This window comes from Tamandua tetradactyla, chromosome 15 (genome assembly GCF_023851605.1).
Source record: "Tamandua tetradactyla isolate mTamTet1 chromosome 15, mTamTet1.pri, whole genome shotgun sequence".
Classification (NCBI taxonomy): Eukaryota; Metazoa; Chordata; class Mammalia; order Pilosa; family Myrmecophagidae; genus Tamandua; species Tamandua tetradactyla.
The window spans coordinates 63991080-64017370 of NC_135341.1; the positions used below are offsets into that span (position 1 = coordinate 63991080).

At 39.9% G+C, this 26291-nt stretch overlaps 1 protein-coding gene across 21 annotated transcripts in view; it reads left to right on the forward strand.

Moving 5' to 3' along the window:
* THRB (thyroid hormone receptor beta) overlaps nt 1–26291 on the forward strand; it is a 439676-nt gene that overhangs the window by 297207 nt on the left and 116178 nt on the right. For 20 of the 21 annotated variants that reach the window (XM_077129992.1, XM_077129987.1, XM_077129986.1 and 17 more), the window contains one exon: nt 10444–10510. In XM_077129992.1, the coding sequence (XP_076986107.1) occupies nt 10489–10510 (22 nt within the window). In that variant the 5' untranslated portion in view covers nt 10444–10488. Of the gene's footprint in view, nt 1–7907; nt 8023–10443; nt 10511–26291 lie in introns of those variants that run through there. The other variant, XM_077130004.1, reaches the window with a different exon arrangement.

Sequence of the window (26291 nt, forward strand, 5' to 3'; positions counted from 1 at the left end):
GTGTTTCCAGTCACACACACACACACACACACACACACACACACACACGCACACACGCACGCACGTTTTACTAAGCTTGGCAAAGGGAAGCTACACCACTCTCCACCAGGTGTCAGTAGAGTCAGTTTTAACCGCTAGCCTTGGCCCACAGGAAATCAGTTTAAGTTGCAATCTGTAGAGCAAGGCAGCTATGCAGGAAAAGGTGGCATACACATAACATAGCAGGCGGTCAAGTTGATCCTTTCAGAGTCAGCCTCACAAAACTTTTACTGGCTGGTTTCTTCTTGACTCTTCCATCTCTACATTTTGTGACTAAAAAGCGTTCCATGGTTCACCCAGTGTGACAACAAATTGGATGTAGTTGATGGTTTTTAGATTTGCAGGCTGCTTGTGTGTTTGTTTTTAAAGCCCACTCATTCCCCAAGAATCCCCCCACCTCTGCCACGGGTGATTAATCCTGAAAGCAGAAGCAGCATTCTACACAGAGCCTAGCACATACGGATGAAAGAATATTTCCATTTATCAAGTGCATTTCATCCTGTTTCATCCAGCCCCCATTCCTCAACCCCTTTGCAGTAGATGACCATGTCCCATTCTCAGAATGTGACCCCTGAGTCTTAATATCCCCCTCAGCATTCTGTTGGGGCAGGGCTAGGCTGTTTCTAACATGCCATGGTCAGCTGCCCTCAGAGAGTGATGGAAGAAGAAACGGCAGGAGGAAAGGAGGAGGGGGACAGTGGTTTGCTTGGAGGTGGGTTAAAGTGAAATGTAGAAAGGCTTTCCAATTTCTGGAAACTGAGTTTAAAAGGGTGGAATGGAAGTGAAGGCTAAATCATTCTACTGGAGAACAAAAAAATCAGCCACACCAAATGAAGCTCAGGTTCAACCACAAACCCTGGCCATACTGTCTCCCTCCCTAAGGGTAAAACACTTAGAGTGGTTGCCTAACATCTGAAACGAAACCATGGCTTTGCCATTCAGTGGTCAGTTACTCATGCCTGTTACGTGGGGCCCGAGTCTCCCGCCACTCACAAGGTGGAATTCTGACTCTCTCTTCCCCTCTGGGATGGGGGCCACGCTGCTAAGACCCAGGCCGCAGGACAGGCCAGAGCTTCTACTGGTTTTCCAGGTCTTTATTCACTAACATAGCGCTTCTGATCCTTCTGAACCGGTCCCACCCCCAATCTTTCTTCAACCGTTATTAATTCATTTTATTCGGTCCTAGATGCATGATTAAAACGCAAAGACACCAGGGAAGCACTCCTGGGGCTGCATCTAGCATGCTTTAGAGCTGGGGACAGAGTCATCTATGTGCTTCTTCATAACTCCCCACAGCGAGTTTAAGTGAATGTGAAAGGTAACCTTGAAGACTGAAAACAATTCCTCAAAAGGTAAAATGCAGTCTGAGAAGCAGAGAATGGCAGGTGGGGAGGAGCAGTGTCACTTCCATTTTAATCTGGTGATGACAATGTCTGGGGAGGTGGGCTTCTGTGCCCTCTCGGGTCTCTAAACCACCTCAGGGCACCTCGAATTGGAGACCAGGTGATAGCCCCAGTTCCCCACACCTTAGGCTGTGGTGAAAGATGAGTAGATCATAAAAATAGTGACTATAATGATGAAAAAATCTTCCGATACCTTATGTTGCTGTCGTACTTTTCAGTTTACAGAGCACTTTCAAATTCCCTCACCGTAACCCTAGAAGGGAAAATACCATGATTTCACTTTACAAATGAAGCTCAGAATGCAGAGAGGCATGTCTGAGATCCCCAGACTACTGAGTTGACCCTCGAAATGACCTGGAAAGACTCCAGGTCCGTAAGTCTTTCTCCCATACCTGGGATTGAATTTGTTCTTAAATTTGTTTCCCAAATGGACTTTTAGATAGGAAGGTGGGAGCAAAAGTTTGATGTAAATGGGCCCTTTCCTAACAGAGGATGGTGGAAAGAAGGGGAGACTCCAGGAAGGAGTTTTTCAAGGGGGACAAGAGATACTGGAAGGATTCACAACCTCATTGCCCACCTAGCAGGTGGTGCAGCCCCCTGTGAGGGGGTAGCCACTTGCCTTTACCCAGCTCTGTTTCCAGATGCCTTAGAGCAGTGGCAAGATCAAAAGGGAGTAGGGTAGAGTGAGGGATTTGGGTCCCATCCTATGAACTCCAGCAGTGCCCAATGCCTCCCCTCCACCAAATGAACATGGTAGAAACAGTTGCTTGCTATGTAAATACAACTTCAAAGTACATTCCCAAGCTATGCCCTCCTCTCATATCATGACCTCTAAAATCCTTCTATTTAGGAAGTCCGAAGAGGCTACTGATACTGCATCTTGTCGCATTTGCTCAATGCCAAAAGAGAGGATGGATCTGTTCTTCTCTGAGAGCCCCACTGGTGTTAATGGCCTCAGGGCACAGTGTGTTAGAACCTAACACTTGGACATCTGACCTCTGTAAACTGAACCAGGAGATTGGCTTAGAAAGGTTCTTACTCCAGCCACTCATGGCCTCCTTGGGCTGCCCATGAAGTCTGCTGAAGTATTTATAGAGAAACTCTGTTAAATCTCACTGTCCTGACCTGTCAGCTTGTATCACCTTCTGAAACCTTTCCTCCTATGAAAACCAAGGAGAAGAAAACTAAGGAAGATAGCCTTAACAAGTCCACAAAATGAGGCTCAAACAAAAAAAATTGGTATAGAGATGTGAGGGGAGAACAGAATTTCATTTTAATTACGTATAGATTCTATAAACAATGGCTTGCTAGGTCTCTATAGAAAAAAATTTTTCAAGGGATAAGTTTTACAGTTTTCCCCAGAATGTTATACAGTTTCTATAAGGAAAAAGGAAAAACAAGGGGAGGGTGTATCACCTGGGAGAGTATGCTGGATTTTCTCTTTGGTGTGTCCTCTCTGGCACTGGTCAAGCTCTGTGACTTCAAATACTAAGACAGAAAAATAACGGTGATCCCACCCAAAGAGGTGCTACCAAAGGGTTTAGCATCCTGAAGAGCCCTCTTTCACTCTATCGAAGAATTATTTTTCTGAAACAAAAATCAAATCAGGTCATTCCCTTAAAGACCTTGCACAGCTTCCCTTTTCCCATAGGATGAAGTCCAAATTCTGTAGCATCATTTCAAGACCCTTCATCACCTGGCCCCCAAACTTCACTTTTAGTTTCATTCCTGGCCACTTCCTTCAAGAAGCCCCTGTCTCCACCCAACACACACACACACACACACACACACACACACACACAAATCATAAATCTTGTGCCAAGATGCTGTACCTTTTGCTCTTTCGTTGTTCCTGAACCACACTTTTCATCCCCAACCTGGAAGAAATCCTGGCTCATTTTTCAAAGACAAGCTCAAAAATCTCCCTTCATACAGATAGAATTAATCACTCCCTCCTCCATGTTCCCAAGCGCATCTTTTATCCCTCTTATTCAGCTTATCTGCCCCTGAGTTGTGAGTTGATTCTTCATCTAAGCCCTGGAAGGATGGGCAATGTAAGTCATCTTGAATGATCCAACACCTGGTTTAGTGTCTGAGTAAGTGGGACAACCCTAGACCAAATTGTTGGGTTGCTGGATACCTCTAGAGTCTCCAGCATTGAGTCTCAGAGATCCATCTCTCTTCTTCCCACAAAACTATATACTGCTTCCGAGTCCTCTTTTTGTCGTTGACCAAAAACTTCTCATGTCTCCTATTAATTCCATTCACTAGACTGTATTCACATCAATTTGTATCCTTTCCACAAGCTATTTGTATTTTAATAGTGATCAAAGTTTGTAGCCAAAGCTTAATCTGGCTCTGCAGATGGGTTTTGTTAGAGTGGTGTGTGTGTGTGTGTATGTGTGTGTGTGTGTGTGTGTGTGTGAGAGAGAGAGAGAGAGAGAGAGAGAGAGAGAAAGAGAGAGAGAGAGAGAAACCCTTAAAATGCATGCCATGTTATTTGCCCATTTTTAAGGGAAGCATCTATAGCTTTCATCACATTCCTTACGCAGACCAGGACCTCCAAACAGTTGAGATCTGTCAAGCTAAAAGATGAAGCTTTAGAGGAGAATTTGAAGAGGGAGGATGGAGCAAGCCTTTATCGTGTTCCTGGAACCATATCACACATGGGCACCTGTATTATTGCAGAATAAAGTTGCCACTCTTCTCAGAGAACTTAATATATCCTGAGACATGAAGACGTTAAAGTGGTCATTCTCCAATTACCCATGAAGAGTCAGAGAATGATCAATGAGAAGGAGGAGGTGTAACTGAGAAATTTGGATTTAACAAATGATTATGACTACTGGCTCATTATATAGAAACTTCTTTTTAGTTTCTAGTGTATTAGAATGGCTAGAAGGAAGTGCTGAAATTATTGAACTGTAATCCAGCAGCCTTGACCTTTGATGGTGATTGTCTAACTATATAGTTTTCATCATGTGACGGTGTGGTTGTAAAAACCTTGTTACTGACGCACCCTTTATCCAGTGTATGGGTAGAGGAGTATTAAGGTGAAGACAACAACAACAACAAATAATAATAATAAGGGGGTATGGGGTATGTGTAGTTTGGGTTTTCTTTTTTCTTTTTATTTCTTTTTTTTTTGGAATATTGAAAACATTCTAAAATTGATTGTGGTGATGAATGCACAACTTTATGATGATACTGTGAGCCATTGATTGTATATTTGATGGATTATATGGTGTGTGACTATATCTCAGTAAAACTGCATGAAAATATATATATACTCAGAGAATAAAAAAGGCCACCAAGGTCAGGAGAATGTACCTCTTCTTAAACATAAGAAAGAGCAATGAAACTCCCATCCCCACAGCAGCCTCCAGCAGCATCTCTCTACCAATCCTTGTTCCACTGAACAAGCTTAAACTTTCTTCCACCTAACAGCTCCTCAGATATTTGGAGGCCACTATCTTACCTTCACATGACTCCTTCCTTTTCTGTCTCCTTCAACCTTTCCCTAACACATGGTTTCCATCGTACTGGGCAATCTCCAGAAGACCATCTCTTTTAAAACATTGTAGCCTAATGTGACCTGACCAGCACTTCTTCTGCAGACTATATTTTTGGCCATGACCCTGACAGCATGAGAGCTTTTGCCAGCCACAGCTCACAGTGAGTTATGTGGAAACCAACATCCTGCAAAGTCCCTGGACCTGTGTCCTAAGCATTGATGATCATCACACTTGGTGTTCACTTTCAGAGTGCTTCCACCATTTGCATTGTTAAAATATAATAACTGTGGTGTATATGTTTGAGAGGTGAACCCCTCACTTTTCCATTCTTCTAGGGGAATGAATTTCCCTTGGGGGACATGGCATCTGGACTGGGAATGGATAGAGTAGGTAGAGGAAGGCTTCAGCCATAAGTGATTCTCAGCACCGCCCCTTTGGCACATGTCATCCGAGACATATTCTTAGCTGCTCCCTGCCAGTGCTGTCTACCTTCCCAGCCAGCTTGTAAACTGGACTGCACATTCCTTGAGGGCAGAGAACAGATTTTCACCTATTTGCATCCCCAGTGCTTATCCAACAGTATTAAGTGCTCAGATCATATTCATCATCGTGTCTTATTATTTCTGTCTCCTAAATGTCACGTGAGTTCCTCGCCCTCTCTCCACTCTCCCTGCTACCCACCTCCCCTGAGTTCTGTCCCCTTTTTCTCTCTCCTGGACTATTGCCATAGCCTCCTAACTAGTCTGCTTCCCATACTGCAGCCACTGTGAGACTTTAAAAACTCAAATTACATCATATCACTCACTTTTTTAACACCTGTATTAATATTAAAGTTTAAAACCAAAGTTTCTATTTCTTACTGAGTGTCCATGTGCCCTTGGAGCACAAGGATGAGAATAAAGGATGAAATCATGAACTGGGGAGGGACCAATTTGAAATAAGGCCTTCAGGTCAAGGGTCACCTCCACTCACAAGCCTTTCGGAACAACCACAGGTAGAAATGACCTCTCCTTCCTTTGTATTCCACTCTATTCTGAAGAGACACATCCTGTAAAAAACCTGCACACATTTTTGCATTTATTTTTTAGCATGATTCTTTCCTCCTGTTGGAGTAAAAAGAAGCCCCTTGCGGGCAGACCACTGTATTGTCTTTGAATCCTTAGTGCTTGGGCAGGGCCTGAAGAGAGTAGGTCCTCAGTCAAGGTCTCCTGACTGACCGAACAAATGACTGACCCGTGGAAAGGGAATAGTTTCCACTTTAATAGTGCATGCTGTGCAGATAGCAAACTGAATGTCACTTTCTCCTTCTAGTGTGCTGAAGTGCTGGACTCTGACAGCCCCTAGTCCTGCAGACTTTCAGGATCTGCTTTACCTTTTTCTTCCTATACAGAGTGCTAATTGTCAGTCTTTCTAAAACGTAACACCGTGACTCTTCCTCCTCACTGGCGTACTCAGTAAAGCCCTTCACTGTGTGTGTTTCCTCTCTTGGTGAGTAAATAAACTCATCTTGCTTTACGTTAAGCTCTCTTGGACTTTGCCTTCTTCTTTGACCTCATGCCCAGAGAGCCCAGGTCCCCGCTGTGGCTCTGAGGAAGACTTTCCCTGAGTTTCCCCTTCTCAGTGCAAACCACCCGGCTGATACCCACCCACTGATACCCACTGTGTATTATTGGAGGTCTAGGGAATGAGGCTCGGTGACATCTGCCCACTGCCACGGATTGGGAACTTTACAGGAATTATATTTTTTGAACCTCCAGTGTTGTTGAAAGACAATCGCCGTTTTGGTACTAAATCTCGTAGTGATAAAGCTATTAGATTCATAAACCCTTAATAAGATATGTTTCCCTGTTCCTGGATAGTTGCTCCTTCACATACAATACTTTTCTGCGGTCCACATGCATATTCAAATGAAATTTTGAAAATAAAGATATTTTCAAAGTTGATGTGTGTAGCAAGAGTCTAACTGGGATTTTCTACCTTCATCTTCCAGGTTACAGAAAGAACACTCAAAACTGTTCTGACACATTTCTATTAATGTTAAATTTTAATAAAGGTGTTATCAGTCAGGATTCTTTGGGTTGCAAGTAATAAAAATCTTGCTCAAACCAGCTTATGTAATCGGGGGATATTTTATTCAAGATAGCCTAGAAAAGGTGGAGCTGCCAAGTTTCTTGTAGGGGCAGGGGAGATGCAGCTGGGTCCCGCGAGAACTGAACAGGGGTTGAGGCCACAGCATTCTCTTTTCTCCTCAGGTTCTCTGTGAGCATCAGTTTGATCCTCTCTCACCTTCAGATGGGCTTTTTATATGTGGGTAAGGCAGGCATGGCCTCCATTTTAGAGTTTTAACTCCCAATAAATTCTGCCATGCAAGAGGAATTAAATAGCCATTCTCTTTTCTCCCCCTTGTCCTCTCTCCAAATTCCTGGAGAAGGGCCTCACCCATGTCTCAAACCAGTTTGGCTGGCTAGAGGTAGGACACGGTGACTGGTCCAGCTTGAGCCAGGTGTTCCTTCTCCCCAGAACGTTGAGAGGAGCGTCATGGAAACATCCCAGCTTCCACAGGTCAGGGGAGGGGGAAGTGGTGATGGTGAGTAATGCAGCATAGCTCTTCAGAAACACGTCAGAGCCCTGGGCACTCAATTCCTTCGTGTTTACTTCACATACAATAGTGGTCTTACTGGAGGGTCTCTCACACCTGGCCATACTCTTCAAAACCCAGCTGGACAGGTGAATGAAGATGAGAGAAAGGGCTTGGAGGGTATAGGGGGGAGACACCTGAAATCCTTAGTAGTAGTAAGAATGAATTTTCCTAGAGGAGGGGGGCAAAAGTAGCTCATATTTACCTCTTTTTTTAGATGCCAATTCAGTTGGTTTATACCATGCCATATCAGCTTTCATTAATTTTGTCTTATTCATTTATTCAACACATGTTTGTTGAGCTCCAGTTATGTGTCTGCCACCCTGCTAGATGTGACAGATAAAAGGATGAGAAATACACAGTTCCTGCCATAAAGGGATTATAGTCTGGTGAGAAACACAGCCATGAGATAAGAGCTATAATCAAGGTATGAATTCAGTGCCATGGTGTTAGACATGGAGACAGAGAATGAATGTTGTAGACATAATCCTCACGCTATGTACTTCCTCTTTTCTAACCAGTTATTTACATCCAGTTATTTCGTCCTTGTCCAATGGCTTTCATGTGTATGGTACGTAATGTTTATCCAGCACATTCACTTACATCATTTTTAAACCTCAGCAGCGTCAGCTTTGTGAAGTAAATAGAGCAAGTATTGTTTTCCTCATTTTATTCACAGAGAAACTGAGAGTGCAGTGGTGTGAAATTCCCAGCTAAGATCCCATGGCAGCATTGACCCTGAAACCCATGCTTCAGGCTTCAGAGCTGTTCCTAATCCACCATGCTGTCACTGTCTTAGTCTGCCCTGCTGCTATGACAAATACCACACAGTGGGTTGGCAACCAGCATTTATTGGCTCACAGATTTGAGGCTAGAAGTCCAAAATCAAGGCATCAGCAAGGCTTGCTATCTCCCTGAGCCTGTAGTCCTGGTGCTGGCTGCTCGCAATCCTTGGCTTATATCTTTGCCTCCCATTACAGATCTGCTCTTCCAATTTCTGCTGACTTGGGGCCTCCCATGTGGCCTTCTCTAACTTCTGGCTTCCAATTCTTTCTCTGTATAAGGCTTTCAGGAATATAGATTAAGACCCACCCTCATTTCAGTAGGGTCTTAACTCACCTTAACTCAAAAGACACTTTCAAGAGGTTCTATTTGCAATGGGTTCACACCCACAGGAATGCAAATTAACAACATGCCTAGATTGGGATACATAATTCAATCTTCCACAGCCACCGTTTATAACTGAACAAGAATACCTCCTTTAGAAAAGGAAAAATAATCCTGACCCACCCCAACCGATATGTTGAAAGCCTCTGACCTGTGTCCATCAGTATCATCCATTGTGTGATGTCCCTCGCCGTTCTCCCCTCTGGTCACTGATGCGCCACCTTGCCTCCCTCCCCAGCCTGAGGACTAAGATGATCTATTGCTCTCCAGTCTCATTCATGTAGTGATCGTGGGGAGCAATTCAGGGCAGACTGGGAAGGAAAAGTCATAAAAGTAAAAGGGAAGATGAGAATATGGATTCAGTTCTTTAGATTAGTGTGTCTCAGACTTTACAGTACATGTGAATTACCCAGGGATCTTGTCCATGTGCAAATTGTGATTCAGTAGGACCCAAGATTTTCTGTTTCTAACATGCTATCTGATCCATGGACCACATTTTGAAAGGATCTAGACTGAAGATGCAAATACATGGTGTCCACTTTTGGGAGAAACAGCAAGTCAGTGGGCTGGTAGCTTTCTTAAAAACCTGAGATGGAAAAATAGTATGCAATCTTGGAAAATATATATTATTTTTTAAACATGTGTATAGAACAAAATAATGATTTAAAAATACTTTAAACCTCTAGTAAAAAGATTAAAAATGCCTAGCAAGCATTGAAACACTCAATAAAATATAAGATGTTGAAAAGATTCCAAGTGAAGATTTGTGACTCTAATTTTTTAAAGGATGTTATAATATAGCACTAAAAGTTGTGAAAATTGTGCAGCTGAGTCCGTGCATACCAAACAGCCTGCTTGCCTCATTTTCCATTAATAGACGAATAGGTATGAAAAAGCTCATGAGACTTTTTTTTTCATTTAAAATGAGATTTATTATTTTAAAAAATTATAATGCACATTTTCTTCTTCCCAATGCATCTTTAAAAAGTTCTAAATTTCTAATTTTTCTGTTGCTAATTTTTTATTGTTAAAATAGATTTTGAATTTAAGAGTAGATGGTTTCTTATCTACATTATTATACCTTATCTATTCACATTGCATTTGATGAAACTCGAACTCCTGCTTTTTTGTTTTAAAAACCTATCCTGAATATATTTAGAAGACAGCATCCTTACACGTTAAAACATGAAAGTATATAATTATTTTAATGCTTTAAGTATAGAGAACATATATGTATGTGATTTCTAAATTTTAAAGTTAAATCAATAAGCCTCTGAAACAGACCATAATACTTAATTTCTGTGACTCCCACATAGGTTTAAATAGAAATATGCTAAAAATCAGTCATATCACATAGAAGTTGACACCCAAGTCTTCAGCCCTTTCTTTAAGAAAAAATCCTGTCTGAGAAAGGAGGGATGACAGTGAGTTCTGATAGAAAGAACCCCGAGATTGAAATTTAGAAGTCTTGTAAACTTACACATATCACATAGCTTGCCTACACTTCTAATTCCCCAATTCTGAGTTAAGACTAACAAATCTTGCCTCTCAGGAATGTTATAAAGACAAATGAGCTAATTACAGCATGTGATATTGGTTTAGAACACAAATACCATGAAAAATGTGGTATTGTTACTATAACAAGTGATCTTTTAACCTGTGGGTATTTTTTTCTTTGCAGGAGATGTCAGTGATTTCCAGAATGATCCAGAATGATTACTAATCTATGACTCCCAACAGTATGACAGGTATCAAAATTCTTTTTTCTTTTTGTGTCGCCATTTTTGTTCCATCTAAAGTGAAATATAGGGTTCCAAAAAGGCCAACCTGAGAGTCTTAGGAACCATCATTTCCAAACCAAGTATAATTAGACTCTGTGGATGCAGCACTGCAAATATGCTTCCATCTTCTTCAGAATCTATGGCATGCATCATCACCAGAAAGGTGATGGAAAGGAATTGATCATTCTTAGTGTTAGCTATGCTAAGATCACCCTTTTACAGTAAAACCTTTGCTCTTTGCAGTCATTCAGATCAATATAATAAATCACCCTACACATGTAGCAATGCATCTTCCCAAAAGTGGATTGTTTATTCTGTTCAGTAGTAGACTCAGGATGGCATGTGATTAGATCACTTAAAGAGTAGGTAAGATAGAGACTCTTAGCAGGGGTCAAAGGAGATACAGAATGACTACCAGAGAAATATAAGCTGCAATAGCACAAATTCTTTCTGCAACAGGTAGAGTAGGGCTGCAAACTCAAAGGCTCCAGGGGCCAGGCAGATAACACAAATGACTGAAACAGACTGGGTACAAAGAAAAACAAAACAAGCAATCCACCAAAACTGGAAAACTCAGGTTCTTTCTGAAGGGAAGCCATCCCTCCACCCTAGGCAAGCACTGACAAGCTGGAATGAAGCCCAGTGTGTCCAGAGATTTCAGATTTTCAATAGAAGTTGGAAATCATGCTTTTAAATGGAAATTTTTAAATGTTAGCAATGAAAATTATAAAATATCAAAAACTCAGAATATGTCTGCTCACTAGAATCAAACCATGACCTTACTTGTATACTTCCAGTCTCACATCAGGCCCATGACTGCCTTTTGGTTTCCATTACAGCAAGACAGATAGATACCAGTAGATGTCTGCAAGACATGGGTACAGTCAGACTTGGGTGTTCCTCCTTTTGCTAATCCATGCGTATTACTTCCTAACCCAGTGAAGGACTAAACCCGAAGGAAAATTCCTTCTAGAACCCATTCCCCAGCCAACCTGAGAGGATGAAGCAACTGATAGATGGCATTCAGCCTTCCAGAAGTTTGGAAGCCTCCCAATGAACATGAACATTGCTTCAACAGCATTACTTCCCTGCCTTTCTCCCACCTGTGCTTGAGCTGCTGATGCTGCAGAAAGATAGAGGGCCTGGGCAAATGAGTGACAGAATGATTCACATTTGTAGAAAGTAAGGGCCTCAGAATCACATCTCATCTCCTTCTCATATTATTTCTCATTAACAAGCGCTAAAAAGTACTCACTCCCATTTCTCTTCCACTGCCAACTAGGTCAAAATTCTCCCACTTATATCTTACATCTCATTCAATGGAAAAAAAATGGTATAGATCAACCTTTGGCTATATCCGTACATGTTTATGCTGGTGTATGAGTGGGAATCTCAATGTCTTTGCATGCATATGAATGTGTGCACACACTCGTCAGACTGCAGGTAGCCACATTGCAAAGCCTAAGGAAAACGTCACCCTCCAATTAAGGTTATTATGGGATCAGGAAGTACGCAAGGGTGGTTCTGTATTCCAACATAATTTTCCAACCTGAAATAGTGTCCAAAGATAGATTCTCAAAGGACATACCCTCCTGTGACATAGGAGAATAGCAAAACTTGGCATAAGATTGGGTAATAACATGATTTTTTGCTTGCTGTGGAGGTTGGTTCTGAACAGAGTGCAGTTATGGCCCTCTATCCCAGGTTCCCTGAGAGCAGGACTCAGCAAGCTTTTGCTGTAAAGGGCCAGATAGTAAATATTTCCTACTTTGCAAGCCATACATTCTGGGTCACAACTACTGCACTCTGCCATGGTAGCGGGAAAACAGTCACAGACAAAACACGAACCAATGAATGTGGCTGTGTTCCAATAAGTCTTTATTTACAAAGGCAGGTGGCATGCCAGCCTGTAGTTGACTACCCCTGCTCTGAGTCCATGGCGGTTTAGAAAGTTCCCTTCTAATTCCAGACTATCCTATTGTTGAGTCTCTGAGTCAGCTCCAAAGCTAAGCTAGGAATCTGGGCTCACTCCAGAACAGTTTTAGACTAAGCCAGATTTTCTGCCGTTCTGGTGAAGTCATGAGTCTGTCCCTCGAGGATGAGCTGGAACAACAGGTGCCCCCTAGTGGAGGAGTGAAGTTTCGCTTCCCAGCATTTGCTTCATAATGTGAAAACTAGCATAGTTCTATGTTCAAAAGAAACTTACTACATGTACACATCTGCTCAGTATACGTTAATGGGCTCAGATGAAAATATAATTCTTAAGACACACTTGTTTATGTATGAAATAAATAGCATCCTTTTCCCCTCTTTTTTCTTTGTGCATATTTTAAGAAATCTACCGAGAAAACATTAAGTTGTAAGCCATCAGAAGTGTTTGTTTTAGGAGCAAAATTTGAAGGCCAAAAATGCATATTTTATGCATTGAAAAACATAATAGATAATATTTCTTGTGCAATACAGGAAATCAATTAACATTTAAGAACAGAAATCCATTTTTTAAAAATGAGCAGCAGTAAAAACATTGCATCTATTTTCCTAAAACCAAGTAAGCCAGCATTTCAGATAAAGAAGCCACATTTTGGTATACAGACTCTTTCAGTCAAAATGCTTATTAAATTTATGGCATTGTGTGTTAATTCAAATAGAAGATTGTTTATTTTCTAGGGTTATTTAATTTCTGTTTCCAGTGGAGTCAGATCTTGCCAACGTTTTCTCATTGCTTTACCACCTAATTTGAAATTAAGATTACTAAAAATTGGTCACTAAAAAATACTAATTCTTGAAGAAAGTAAGGAAGTTTCCTTAATGCTATATTTTATTTGTATGGAATTAAGCACTGCTTCCTAGGTAATCTGAGGGGAATTTTGCTAGCATTTATAGCATTAAAAGGAGCTCTATTTGCATAAAACCATGATTCACGAGAGAAAAGAGTTTGTTCTAGGATATGAATACTTACAAAGAGACTTTTGGCCTCAGTTGAAAAGGAAACTAAGAATTCAGACTCCTCTAAATCTGCTTGAAGAGGCAGGAATACGTATCCATTATGTTCATGTGCTTAACCTGGCTTTATAAAATAAGTATATATCATAAAGTTAGCAAAACACTTTTTAGAGTCATACTTTTATGAATCCTTTCAAAAGGAAGAATGTGTTTTTAATGTGAATAATGCATTTCTCAATCAGTTATTCAACTTGTGCTTTTTTGTTACTTGCTTGTTCATTTAGCTTCCCTGCTGTAGTATTTGTCCTTTTCTTTATTGAGGCATTATTTTTGACCATATCCTAGGTACCAGGAGAGGAATATTGGTGGGCGTGATGGTGTATTAGTTAGGGTTCTCTATAGAAACAGAATCAGCAGGAGATATCTGTAAATACAAAATTTATAAAACTGTCTCACATAACCATGGGGATGTAAGAGTCCCAGATCTGTAGGGCAGGCCGCAAGCTGGCAGCTCCAATCAAGGTCATCAATTAACTCTCAGGAGAAGCTGGCTGGCTAAAGCAGGAAGAATGATTGTCTCTTTTGAATCCTCCTTAAAAGCCTTCCAGTGATTAGATTAAGCACCACTCATTGCAGAAGACACTCTGGGTGCAGCCAACATGGTCATGATTTAAGTCCATGAAATGTCCTCACAGCAACAGACAGGCCAGCGCTTGCCTGACCAGGCAACCAGCCATCACCACCTGGCCAAGTTGAAGCATGAACCTGACCATCATGGTGGGCAGAGGACAGGAGGTTTCTGCTGTTGTCACGGTGTTTTCTATTGTGTTATCCTAAGCGCACTTTGGATTATTAGTTTGTTTACCTGCTTGCTTTGGGAGAGTATCCATTTGTTAGGCACAATTAACATTAAAGAGGTTTTTTTTAAAAAAATTTGTTTCTCTTAGTACTTATAAGTAATATTTTATGCATATTAATTGGTTAATTGCATTTCTTCTTTTGTGACTTTTATGTTCATATTTATTGCCCAATCTCCTATTGTGGTCTTTAGGTTTTTCTCATTATTTGCAGAGGAGTTTGACATATTAAGGATATTAACTAAGCAAGTCATTTAATCTCTCTTGACCTTGGATTCTTTATCAATTAAATGATAAAATTAGACCAGTTCATCTCTAGCTCCCCTTCAACTTTATCTATACTTCAAATTGGGATATTTATATCTATCATTTTTTCATAAAGGCATACTTACATTGATGGTTAGGTATGAAGAAAAAAAAACTCTGGAGAAATATATTTTGTGTTTTGAGACTATTCTAATGAACAAAATTTTCAGAGTCAAGCAAAACATTTGTTTGGAAATCCCATTATTTTTTTGCAAAGCCCATGTCATTTTGCAAAGGTGGACCTTCAGCTATTCTTTAAGCTCTTGGTTTGTTGATTATGCCCATTTCACACCTTCAGAAATAAAAATCACAATACTAACCACAGAATATCTTTTCATGCCAGAAGGTTATTACCAGCAAAATAATGATGCTGCCCAAAGATAACTATTGTTAGCATTGTGCATATTGTTAACATTTCCCATTGTCAATAAACACTCTCTCCCCACATGAATTTTTTTCATGGCTACTTAGTAATCCATCATGAGGATACAGCAATGCAATCCCCATTTGTTAGACTTTTCACATTGTTATTATAAATAATGTCATAATGAACTGCCTCATACATAATTTTGCACCTCACTGATTATTTCCTCAGCATAAATCCTACTAAGTAAAAGGAAATGTTGGATCGAAAGGACTGAACATCTTTTAAAACTTTTTCTGTTTCCAAGAATATTTGATAGCTAGATTATGCCCATTGTACCAGTTTGAAACTGTTAATGTACCACAGAGAAGTCATGATCTTCTCATCCAATCTTGTGGGTGCAGACCTTTTGTTGGGTGGGAACTTTTAATTAGGCTGTTTCCATGCAGATGTGACCCACCCAATTCAAGATGGGCCTTAAATCTTTTTACTGGAGGCCTCTATGAAGAGAATAAAAGGCAGGGAGCATAGAGAGACCTCAGAGCCAACACAGAGAGCAGAGAGATGAAACTAAGACACAGACATTTGGAGATGCAGACAGAAAATGCCCCAGGGGAAGCCAGGAAGACCCACAGAAGCTGAGAGAGCCATTTGAAACCAGAAACAAAGAGAGAAGGACAGCAGACCTCGCCATGTTCTTTCCCATGTGACAGAGAAACTCCCGACACCATTGGCCTTTCTTCTAAGCCAAGGTAGTTTCTCTGGATACCTTAATTTAGACATTTTCATGGCCTTAGGAATGTAAATTTGTAACTTAATAAATCCCCTTTAAAAAACCAATCCACTCTATGTGGGACATGATTCCCAGAGATGTGGACCTTCCTGGCAACATAGGACAGAAATCCTAGAAGGATCTCGGTCTCAGCATCAAGGGATTGAGAAAACTTTCTCAACCAAAAAGGGGAAGAGTGAAATGAGATAAAATAAAGGGTCAATGGCTGAGAGATTCCAAACACAATCGAGAGGTTATCCTGCAGTTATTCTTACACATTAAATAGATACAACCTTTTTAGTTAAAGTGTAATGGAGAGGCTGGAGGGAAATGCCTGAAAGTGTAGAGCTGTATTTCAGTGGCCATGTTTCTTGAAGATGACTGTATAAGATAAAGCTTTTGCAGTGTGACTGTGTGATTGTGAAAATATTGTGTCTGATGCTCCTTTTATCTACCTTTTTGAAAGACAAAAAACATATGGATTAAAAAGAAATAATAGGGGAAACAGATGTTAAAATAAATTTAGTAGATTGAAAAAAAACAGAACAAAACAAAAATACAATCCCTTTCTGGTATATTGCATTCTGGCAGCATTAGCAAACTGAAACAGATTTGGGGGCCAGAGAGGTGGAGTGCTGCAATTTGAAAATGTCAAAGATGCTAGAAGAGCTTTGTAAATGGATAAGGGGAAGATTCTGGAGGAATTAAGAAATCCTTGATAGAGGAGACCTTGATTATTTTGAGGAAACTGTAGGTAGAAATATGGACTCTAAAAATACTACCAATAAGGCCTTAGACAGAAATAATGAATGTGTCTTTTCAAACTGGAAGGAAGGTAATCCGTGTTTAAAACTAGCAGAAAAAAAAGTGGAGGAGAATTTGGCGAAATTAGAAGTATAGTAGGCTGGAAGGTAGAATTTGGAAGTGATGAGCTCAGATACCCAGCTGAGGAAATTTCCAAACTAAATGCAGCCTGGCTTCTCCTTGCAGCTTATAGTAAAATATAAGAGGAAAGAGATAAGCTGAGAAATGAACTCTTGCGTACAGAGAAAGCAGAAACTGAGGAAAGTTTTGGGTTTCAAGAAAGGGAGACCCCAGAGAATAGAGCCTCCTGTGAGGATTTAACCAAACTTGGAATCAGTCAGCCATTTCAGCACAAGCCAGGACTGGAGATGGAATTATCCAGAAAGGATTTGCAGAAACTCCATTGTTTGACGGTTGTGGACTGCATGCTGCATGGAAAACCAACACGTTTGTTATAAGATCTGTACGTAAGTCTGGATGGAAAGGGACCAAAAAGGGACAAATTGAAGGAAAAATTACTTCAAAGGCAGAACCATGGAAACTAAGGTCTGGAGCCAGGAAATCTTGGGCCAGAGATCAGATCTACCCATGCATTGGAGATGGTGTGTTTGCCCCAAAGGGAGAGAGAGGGCCTTCCTCCTTGATATTCAGAAAGAATTTTGCTGCCCCAGGCCTTAGAGAGTGTGGAGTATGTTCCCTGATGATTGGGCAGGGCCTGGCCACCACCACCCTGTTCTGAAGAGATAGAGTGTGTGCCCTGGAGATGGCAGAGTGTTCTAGTCTGCTAGCTGCCAGAATGCAATATACCAGAAACAGAATGGCTTTTAAACGGGGGATTTTAATAAGTTGTTAGTTTACAGTTCTAAGGCCGAGAAAATATCCCAATTAAAGGAAGTCTATAGAAATGTCCAATCTACGGTATCCAGGGAAAGACACCACCGATGAAGTTCAGGGTTTCTTTCTCAGGTGGAAGGGCACATGGTGAACATGGTCAGGGTTCCTCTCTTATCTGGAAGGCACATTGTGAACACAGCATCATCTGCTAGCTTCTTCTCCTGGCTTCCTGTTTCATGAAGCTCCCCAGGAGGCATTTTCCTTCTTCATCTCCAAAGGTCGCATGGCTGCTTCATGGTACTGCAGCATTCTCTACTCCTCCAAATCTCTCATTCTCCAAAATGTTTCCTCTTTTATAGGACTCCAGTAAACTTATCAAGACCCACCCAAATGGGTGGAGACATGCCATCACCTAATCCAGTTTAACAACCACTCTTGGTTAAATCACATCTCAGATCATCACAACAGGAGATGATCTGATTACAGTTTCAAACATACAGTGTTGAATAGGGATTATTCTACCTTTATGAAATGGGATTTTGATTAAAACATGGCTTTTATAGGGGGCATACTTCCTTTCAAACCAGCACACAGACTGTCCAGGTGCTACCCATATGCTTGAAGAGGGTGGGGCCAAGAATACCATGATCTCTCCAATGCTCACCGATGTTGCAATCCTCATCCCACTGTTTGGAGAGAGCACAACCTCTGCATGAGCACTTAGAAAGGGTGGAATTGCTACTCTCTCAAACCTTGAGGATGAGATGTCATTCTATAAATGATCTCAGACCTTGAAATCTAATGGAGTTTGCCCTGCTGGTTTTCAGAACTGTTTGGGTCAGGTGACCCCTGTTTTCCTTTTAAGTTTCTTTCCCCATAGAAAAGGAAATGTTTATCTTAGACTGTCCCTCCTTTGTTTATTGGAAGCAGATGACCCCTTCTAAGTGTCACAGGTTCACAGCCAGACGAGAATTTTGCCATAGGACAAACCACACCTGTAACTGATTTTGCTATGAGATTTTATACTGTTTTTTACTTTGTATTGTATTTATATTGTTACTGAAATGGTTTAAGGCTTTTGTGATAATGTGACTGAATGAATGTATTTTGTATATGGAAAGAACATGTCTTTTGGGGGTCCAGAGTATGGAATGTGCTGGTTTGCAACTGTTATACATCCCAGAAAAGCCATGTTTTTCTAATTCAGTCTTGTAGGGGCCACCTTATTATGGGTGGGATCTTTTGATTAGGTTTTTTCTATGGAGGTATGACCCATCCATTTCAAGATGGGTCTTAATCCTTTTACTGGAGTCCTCTATGAAAAGAATAAAAGGCAGGAAACATAGAGACCTCAGAGCCAACGTGGAGAACAGAGAGGTGAAACCAAGACACAGACATTTGGAGATGCTGACAGAAAATACCCCAGGGAAAGTCAGAAATACCCACAGAAGCTGAGAGAACTGTTTGAAACCAGAAGCCGAGAAAGAAGGACAGCAGAGATCGCCAAGTACCTTCCCATGTGACAAAGAAACCACAGCTACCATTGGCCTTTCTTCTAAGTTAAGGTATCTTTCTCTGGATGCCTTAATTTGGACATTTTCATGGCCTTAGGAATGTCCATTTGTAACTTAATAAATCCCCTTTGAATAACCCAATCCAATTCAGGTATATTGTGTTCTGACAGCGTGACCAAATCAAAACACCCATTTAATGATTCCACCTCTAATTTTGCATTGTTTTCTTCTTAGTCTGTTTGTTTTGCTTTTGAGTCTGTTTGTTTTTGAGGAAGCAATTTATTAGGTAAAATTTTATCATATCTTTTCAAAATTTTTCATTTTTCTTATATACTAAGTATATATATGTATATATACAACCCACCAATCCATACACACACATGTTGATGGGCCATGTATACTTCTTTTTGTAACTTACTGTTCATTTAACTTTTTTATTGCAGTGTTTATCTTTTTATTATGATTTATGTATTAAGAAATTAATTCACTGTCTATGCTATATATTACAAATATTTTCCTGTTTTAGTACCTGTCTTTTCTTTTTGTTTATGGCAATTTTTAGTCTTTTTTTTTAAGTTATTTTGAAATAATTTAATACATACAAAGTTACATAATTAGTATAAAGAATTCCCAGATATGCTTTGCTCATGTTCTCAAAATGTTAACATTGTGTACTTGCTGTATTCTTTTCTCTTTCTGTCTCTGTCCAGTTTTCAGTTTGAACCATTTACAAATATACTGTAGCCATAATACTATGATATCTTTAACCTACGATAATTGCTATACAATAATGTATAGCAAGGCCTAGTAAGGTGTTACCTTATGATTTATGTCTGTCTTCAACCTGAGAGATGTCTGCTGATGTGGACTTAGGAACAGAATTCAATGGACTCTGTGGGTAGAGTTTAGCATTATTTCATAATGTAGTTCTTTCTAATTAGACACAGGAATGACTTGGTTAGGGTTGAAGAGTCTCCTAACAAATGCCCTTTCACATTTACCTGCTATGCACCACCCACCCACCCAAAGTACCCCCACATGCACGCACACAAAATGCAAGTCACAAAACCAGATCCCAGACAGTGATGGAGGTTCTTGTGTCTTTTCTACTGAAGTCAGGACATAGATGCCCCCAGGTCTTTGAGCTGGTTACCCCTGCAAAGGAAATGACAACAGACATCAGGGGAACCCAGCAACACAAAGAGCCAATGTGGCACTCCATTTCCTTTCCCATATATGACTCTGGAAGCTAGGAGGCTCCGGGTTGATTTATATGTGCCTGTAATTGTTTTGAAAGGCATCTAGAGACTTATTTCACTTTATTTCAGATTCCTGCTTCTCCTTAGTTATGGCCAAAAATAAAGTATTGCCTTGGATTCCATAGAACCATCTATACAAGGTAAAGATATTCCCATAAATAGTTGTGCAAAAAGAAAAATACCAATAGCACCACTATTGATAGAGCCAATTACAAAAGGGAACTTTGATGTTCTTTCCATGTATTTAACTACTTGCAGTGTGGGCCTTTTTGCCTGCTCATCAGCAGTGTTACAAATCTCATTGCACGTAGACTAGAAAAGAAACACTGGTTTTGCAGAAATGCCTTGAGGGCAGAAAGGAAGCTGTTACACACATCACCCAGGATATCTTTAAACTTCTCCTCAGACATCTCTCCCCTCTCTTAGGATTCACTTCTCATGGAAGCTGCTGAAACCTTATGTCCTTTTCTCCCACTCTTCCCAAAGACTGGTAAACCTGGAGTGTCGCTGCTGAACTTACAGTTTCTTCTCTCTACACCAGTAAAGACTCTAGATCCTTCTTTTCCCTGCCTCTTCTCCTCATTCCCACCACCAAAACTACCTATTCATTTTGCTTTCTAGATTATTCGCCCTCTCAACTTCTCATGTTTGAATCCTCTCTAAAAGCCCACTGAGCACAATAAACAGATCTTCCTTTCCACTCCTTGGAAAACAAGGGAAGGAAAACCATAAATGTTTATGATTTTACCTTTTTTTTGATCCTTTCACACACAAATTAGAAGAGAGTAAAAGTTATTCCAAGGTACCCAGTCTGCTAGAGAGGAGACCATCATCTCAGACCATGTTTTTCACCAGTTTTCACAGTCACAATGGGGAGATCAAGAAAAACACACAAAAAAAGGCAAGTTTCTATGCAGTAACACATCACCTCTTCTTTAAGACAAAAGCCTATACTTCTTTTTCCCCAGAAAATAGGAGGAACGATGACCCTTTATACAGTATGATTGGGTAAAGGATGTCAGCTTTTGCCATAGATAGCCCACCTGAAGGACGGGCCATCCTGGTCTCCTCCCATCCCCTACCTTTTTAACCTCCTAAACTCCTCTTGGAAGAGAAACTTCCTATGGAAAAATTAGGGAGCTTTCTGTAGGAGGTCAAATTAATGACAATCCCACAAAATCCAGTTAAGCGAAGGACAACTATCCTTCAGAACTCCTGAGGCTAAGTAAGGTCATCAAGGCATACTACTGACTATTTGGAACATCAGTTCCCAAAACTTGGGAAACTATGGGTTAAATGACTTTAAAAAGTGATTGTGTTTAGTTTTTTGGTCTTAGCTGACATTCTTCTTAGTCTTCATTATGCTAATGTTCATGCATACTGACTCTCTAAAGGTGTATTAAGCAATCTTCTCTTACTAAAGCAGAATCCCCTCTTTGATGGAGGACCTAGCCCTGTCCTGCTCAAACTTAACTGCACATTAGAATCACCTGAGGAGCTTTTAAACATCCAGATACTCAGAACACACCCCAGACCAATTAAATCAAAATCTCAAAAGGAAGACCCAAGCTTCAGTATTTTTTTAAACTATGCATGTGATGATTAAGTGCAGGCCAAGCTTAGAATCTGTACACAGTGATTCTCAACCTGGGCTGCCCATTACAGTCACCTGGGGAGCTTCTTAGACAATGCCAAAACCTGGGTCCCACCCCAGAGGTTCCAATTTACTTGTTCTAGAATGGGACCTCTAGCTAATGTGTATCAGTATTGAGAAAAAAGCAGTTGTTCTCAAACTTGATGGTAGGTATCACACTCACTGGGGAATTTGGTGAAAAATAAAATAAAAACCAAAGAAACAGGCCTTGTCCTACATTAGACATACCTTAATGACAAGCCTGGGTGTCTTGTTCTTTGTTAGCCCACCAAATGACTCTGATGTACATGGAAGTTTGAGAACCACTAACTTTGAGGAGTTTCCCTCTCTTTGTAACACATTTTGGGAAATTTTAGTTTGGGGCATCTGAATACCTGCAAAAAAAAAAAAAAAAAAAAAAACATCTAAAATAGCCCCCTTTAACCTGGGCCTACCCTAGCTACAGGTAACAAATTGAAATGTAATTTAATGATCCTGTCCTGCAGTTGGTTACCTGATTGTGTTTTGTTACTTTTGTCCATGAAGGGCAGGCCACAATTCCTGAAACTGCATCTCTGGCTGGTACACATAAGCATTGTCACTTGACTAAATGGCACATTAGGGTAGCAATCTTTCCAGTTCAAATGATCAAAATGTCATTTGGGAATGCACTCCAAGGGCACTATTTTTCATTGAAGAAATGGAGCAGTCATAAAGAAATTTGTTTTCTGTCCTGCAAGTTATTTGTAAATGATTCTCTGAGACACTGAGCTTAGAATGCCATGTCAGGTTTCTTGAGTGGGTATTTTTTGGTTGTGTGGAGCTTTGGGTTATAGGAGGGTTTTTTTCCCCCACAGAAAGTTTTGTTTTGTCTTTTCTTTTCTTATCTCTTCTTTTCTGTTCTCTTCTCTGATCTTATCTTCTTTTCTTTTCTCATCTTTTCCTTTTCTTTTCTTTTCAAATAACTTAAATTACTTCCCTTTAGAGGCCTCAAAAGAATGCAGCTCCGTGGTGAGCAGTGTCTACGGGTTATACATCTCAACTTGAGTCAGTTCAACTCAGGAGAGGTAACTTTTAAAAAAGCCCAAGACTGAAAAAGCTGAACTTTTCACAAAGGATTGTAGGGAGGATGTTAGATTTACGTGAATCTCTTAACATAGGGTCTGGTGTATTGGAATACAACATAGAATAGCCATTGAAAGGGGGTACCTGGCACATAGAAGGTCCTCACTAACTTATTTAATTGTGGAAAATAGCCAATAGAATTATTGCACTGCAATGAATTTAACATGAAAAGAAAACCAGATATAATTGAGTGTTTACATGCTTGTTTGTTGGTGTCAATTTTATAGTTTTGCTTAATTCATTCCCATAATTCATATCCTTCTTTCAGTGTCATATTTAAATTTAGCATCCTATTTAGGATTTCCTACAAGAATTTTCTACAGGTTAAGGCTTTCTTTTACTTTTCTAAAAAATGAGAGAAACAAACAGACAAGCTATGCCTTTGTTATTCTTTCTTTATCATTTTATGGAAGAATTTTTTATGACATAAGATAAAAGCAAGCAAGTCACGCAAAAGAAAGTAGGTAATTTTTAATACAGTCTCTTCCCTTCTGCAGTCCCTAGTAAAATAAGATTCTTAAAAGGTTTGCTGGCATTATTATTATTATTATTATTATTATTACTTCATTTTAAAACTGATGCAGTTCCTATGCCAGGCAATCCAAAGGAACTATTTCACACAGTGTTTTCCTGAATGCTCATTATTTCCCAGAATGTAGGATATATAGCATGATACAACTGATGTGTGAAGTGACAGCAGAAAACAAGAGGGGAATGCACATCTCCCTTCTGCTGCCCATGAACAGAAGATTAAAAAAGGGACTGTTATTCAATAATTAGATTTCATTTTCCTTGTACAGTGTCAAATTGTGGTTCCCAACATCGTACTTGCCAAGACCCTCTTAATTCCCCCCACCCGCCTACCCCTTGAACCCTGGACTTTCTGACATTTTACCTACCAAACTGCATTTATTAAATAATTGAGTTCACTGACCTATTTTTAGTAATCAAAGCCATGCATAATTACTAATCTTCTATTTTTGGTGATGAAGGTAAAATAACCAATGTTTCACACTACCTAGGTATTTCTCCATATATTTTTTGCAAAAATAACATTTTCATGAAGGCTGCATAGGCTGCCTCATACCAATGTATAATTTCCCCTGAGTCTTTTCAAACTTTTTAAATTGCTCATAGTTTCCCCTGTGCCACTTTTATGAACCTCAAGTTAAAAGCCATTTGAATAAGAAAATTCTGACTATTCTTATATCACAAATTTCTCAACTATAAATAGAAAGTATACTCCTATATTATTTAGCTAAATGAAACTATAAATGAAGCCATCAGAATAACAATTACTGTTGGTATTACCTTTAGTCAAAAAAAGTCTCTCAATACTATTATAAAATTATCCTTCAATAATTAAGTTTATTTAAATGAGTATAAAATAGCCTATCATTCTCAGTGTTGCATAATGAAAATATTCATGAAAATTTCAGTCATTTGAAACTGTGCTCCAAATTAGTTCAAGAAATTATTGGCATAAATCAGAACATTAGTAAATTCTTAGAGTTTTTACAACAGCAAAATGCAAATTAAACTCAACTTTTTTTGAATACTTACCATACTTTGGATGCTAGGCATAAAGTGACTAAGAAATAGTCCTTCCCTGTGAGGAGCTCGTTGTCAAGGGATCACCATTTCTGAGCCCATCAATACATATACATATATATATGATTTTATTTTTTATTTTTTTTTGCATGGGCAGGCACCAGGAATTGAACCCTGGTCTCCAGCATAGCAGGTGAGAACTCTGCCTGCTGAGCCACCATGGCCCACCCAATGCATATATTTTTAATATCTGAAAGACTTGTGAACCTTCAGAGTTGGAAAGAATCTTACAGACTATCTGATCCAACATCCTGAACTTACACATGGAGAAAGTAAACCCCATGAACTTAGAGTAGCATGTATGAACACACAGTAATGCACCCACACAGATATTTGGTTGTTCTCATAGGTGATTCTTCACACCTTTCACTCTGTAAGCTTCCATTAACTCTGATTAGGTTTGTAAAGAAATTAATGATGTAAAAGATGGGAAAACAACTTGAAACCGTAAGGGATCTATTTGTAAAATAATGCCCTCTGCTGCAGCAGATGAGTCTCCAAGTCTCAGTGATTTCATACAACAGAGTTTTTATTTCTGGCTCAGGCTAAGTCCAGTGCTGCATGTTCTTGGTTAGCAGGTGGCATTTCACATGGGCAGTTGGGAACTCTGGAACCTTCCTTCTTAGATCCCCATCCTTCTCTAAGACCTCACAGTTTTCTCTATTCAACAGAAGAAAGGAAAAAGAAAATGAAAAAAAGAAAAACACTTGGGAGATTTATTATGGGCTAGACCAGAAAATGGTGTCCATGGCTTCCATTCACTCCATTGGCTAGAAGTCAGTCACGTGACCATGTCTTACTGCAAGGGAGGCTGGGAAATGCAGTCTAGCTGTGTGCCCAGGAAGTAGAGAACACAAATTTTGATCATGAGTCTGTGTCACAAAGGGCTATACAATTGCAAGATAATATTATTATGGCAGTCAAGTGAGGGCAGGAAAGGCTTGGTCTTACTGTTGTTTCAAAATGTCTGTTACAGTCCTCAGAACCTCCTCCAGGTGGTATCAGTGTTTCTAGACAGGGCTAGAATGAGCTGTTTTGCCCATCTTTTCTAGTTGCTTCTGGAGTTGGCATGGTGTAGTGAAAAGAGCATGGGCTTTGGAGTCATGTGTCCTTGGGTTAAACTTCCCATTGCCATTTATTAACCTGGCAACTTTGAGCAAGGTTGCTTAAGCTCTCAGAGTCACAATTTACTTATTGTAAAGGAGGACAGAAAGCATCTTAGAGTTGTAGTGAGAATTTAAATCATTCAATAAACATCCATTGGGAGACTCCGTGTCAAGTTCTGTGGTACCATTTGGGGAAACAGCGGAAATCAAAAGAAAGGTATTGAGCCTAGATCAAAAAATAGTATCTATAGTCATTGTCACTTGCAGGCATTCAGTAAACATTAGTACTCTCGCTTCCCCTCACTACCATTCACCACCTGCTCTGCAAATGTAATATGATTATTGTGGGGCCCTATGCATGTAATTTATGAAGACAGGTTTATTCCTAGAAATTCCAGATAGAATAAACAAGTAAATAATGGTTTATCCGTAAGATGGAGAAGTCAGTGGAAAATGTTTCAATTTTTCCTATTTGACACTGACATGACAGGTAAAAATTTTAAGAAGCCTGGTTAATTTGCAAGTACTTAATAACATATTGATTAGAGCCACAAACAAATACTTGTTCTAGTGCCAACAAAAGTAAACAGAGTCATCAAAGCAGAGAGCCCTCTTTAAAG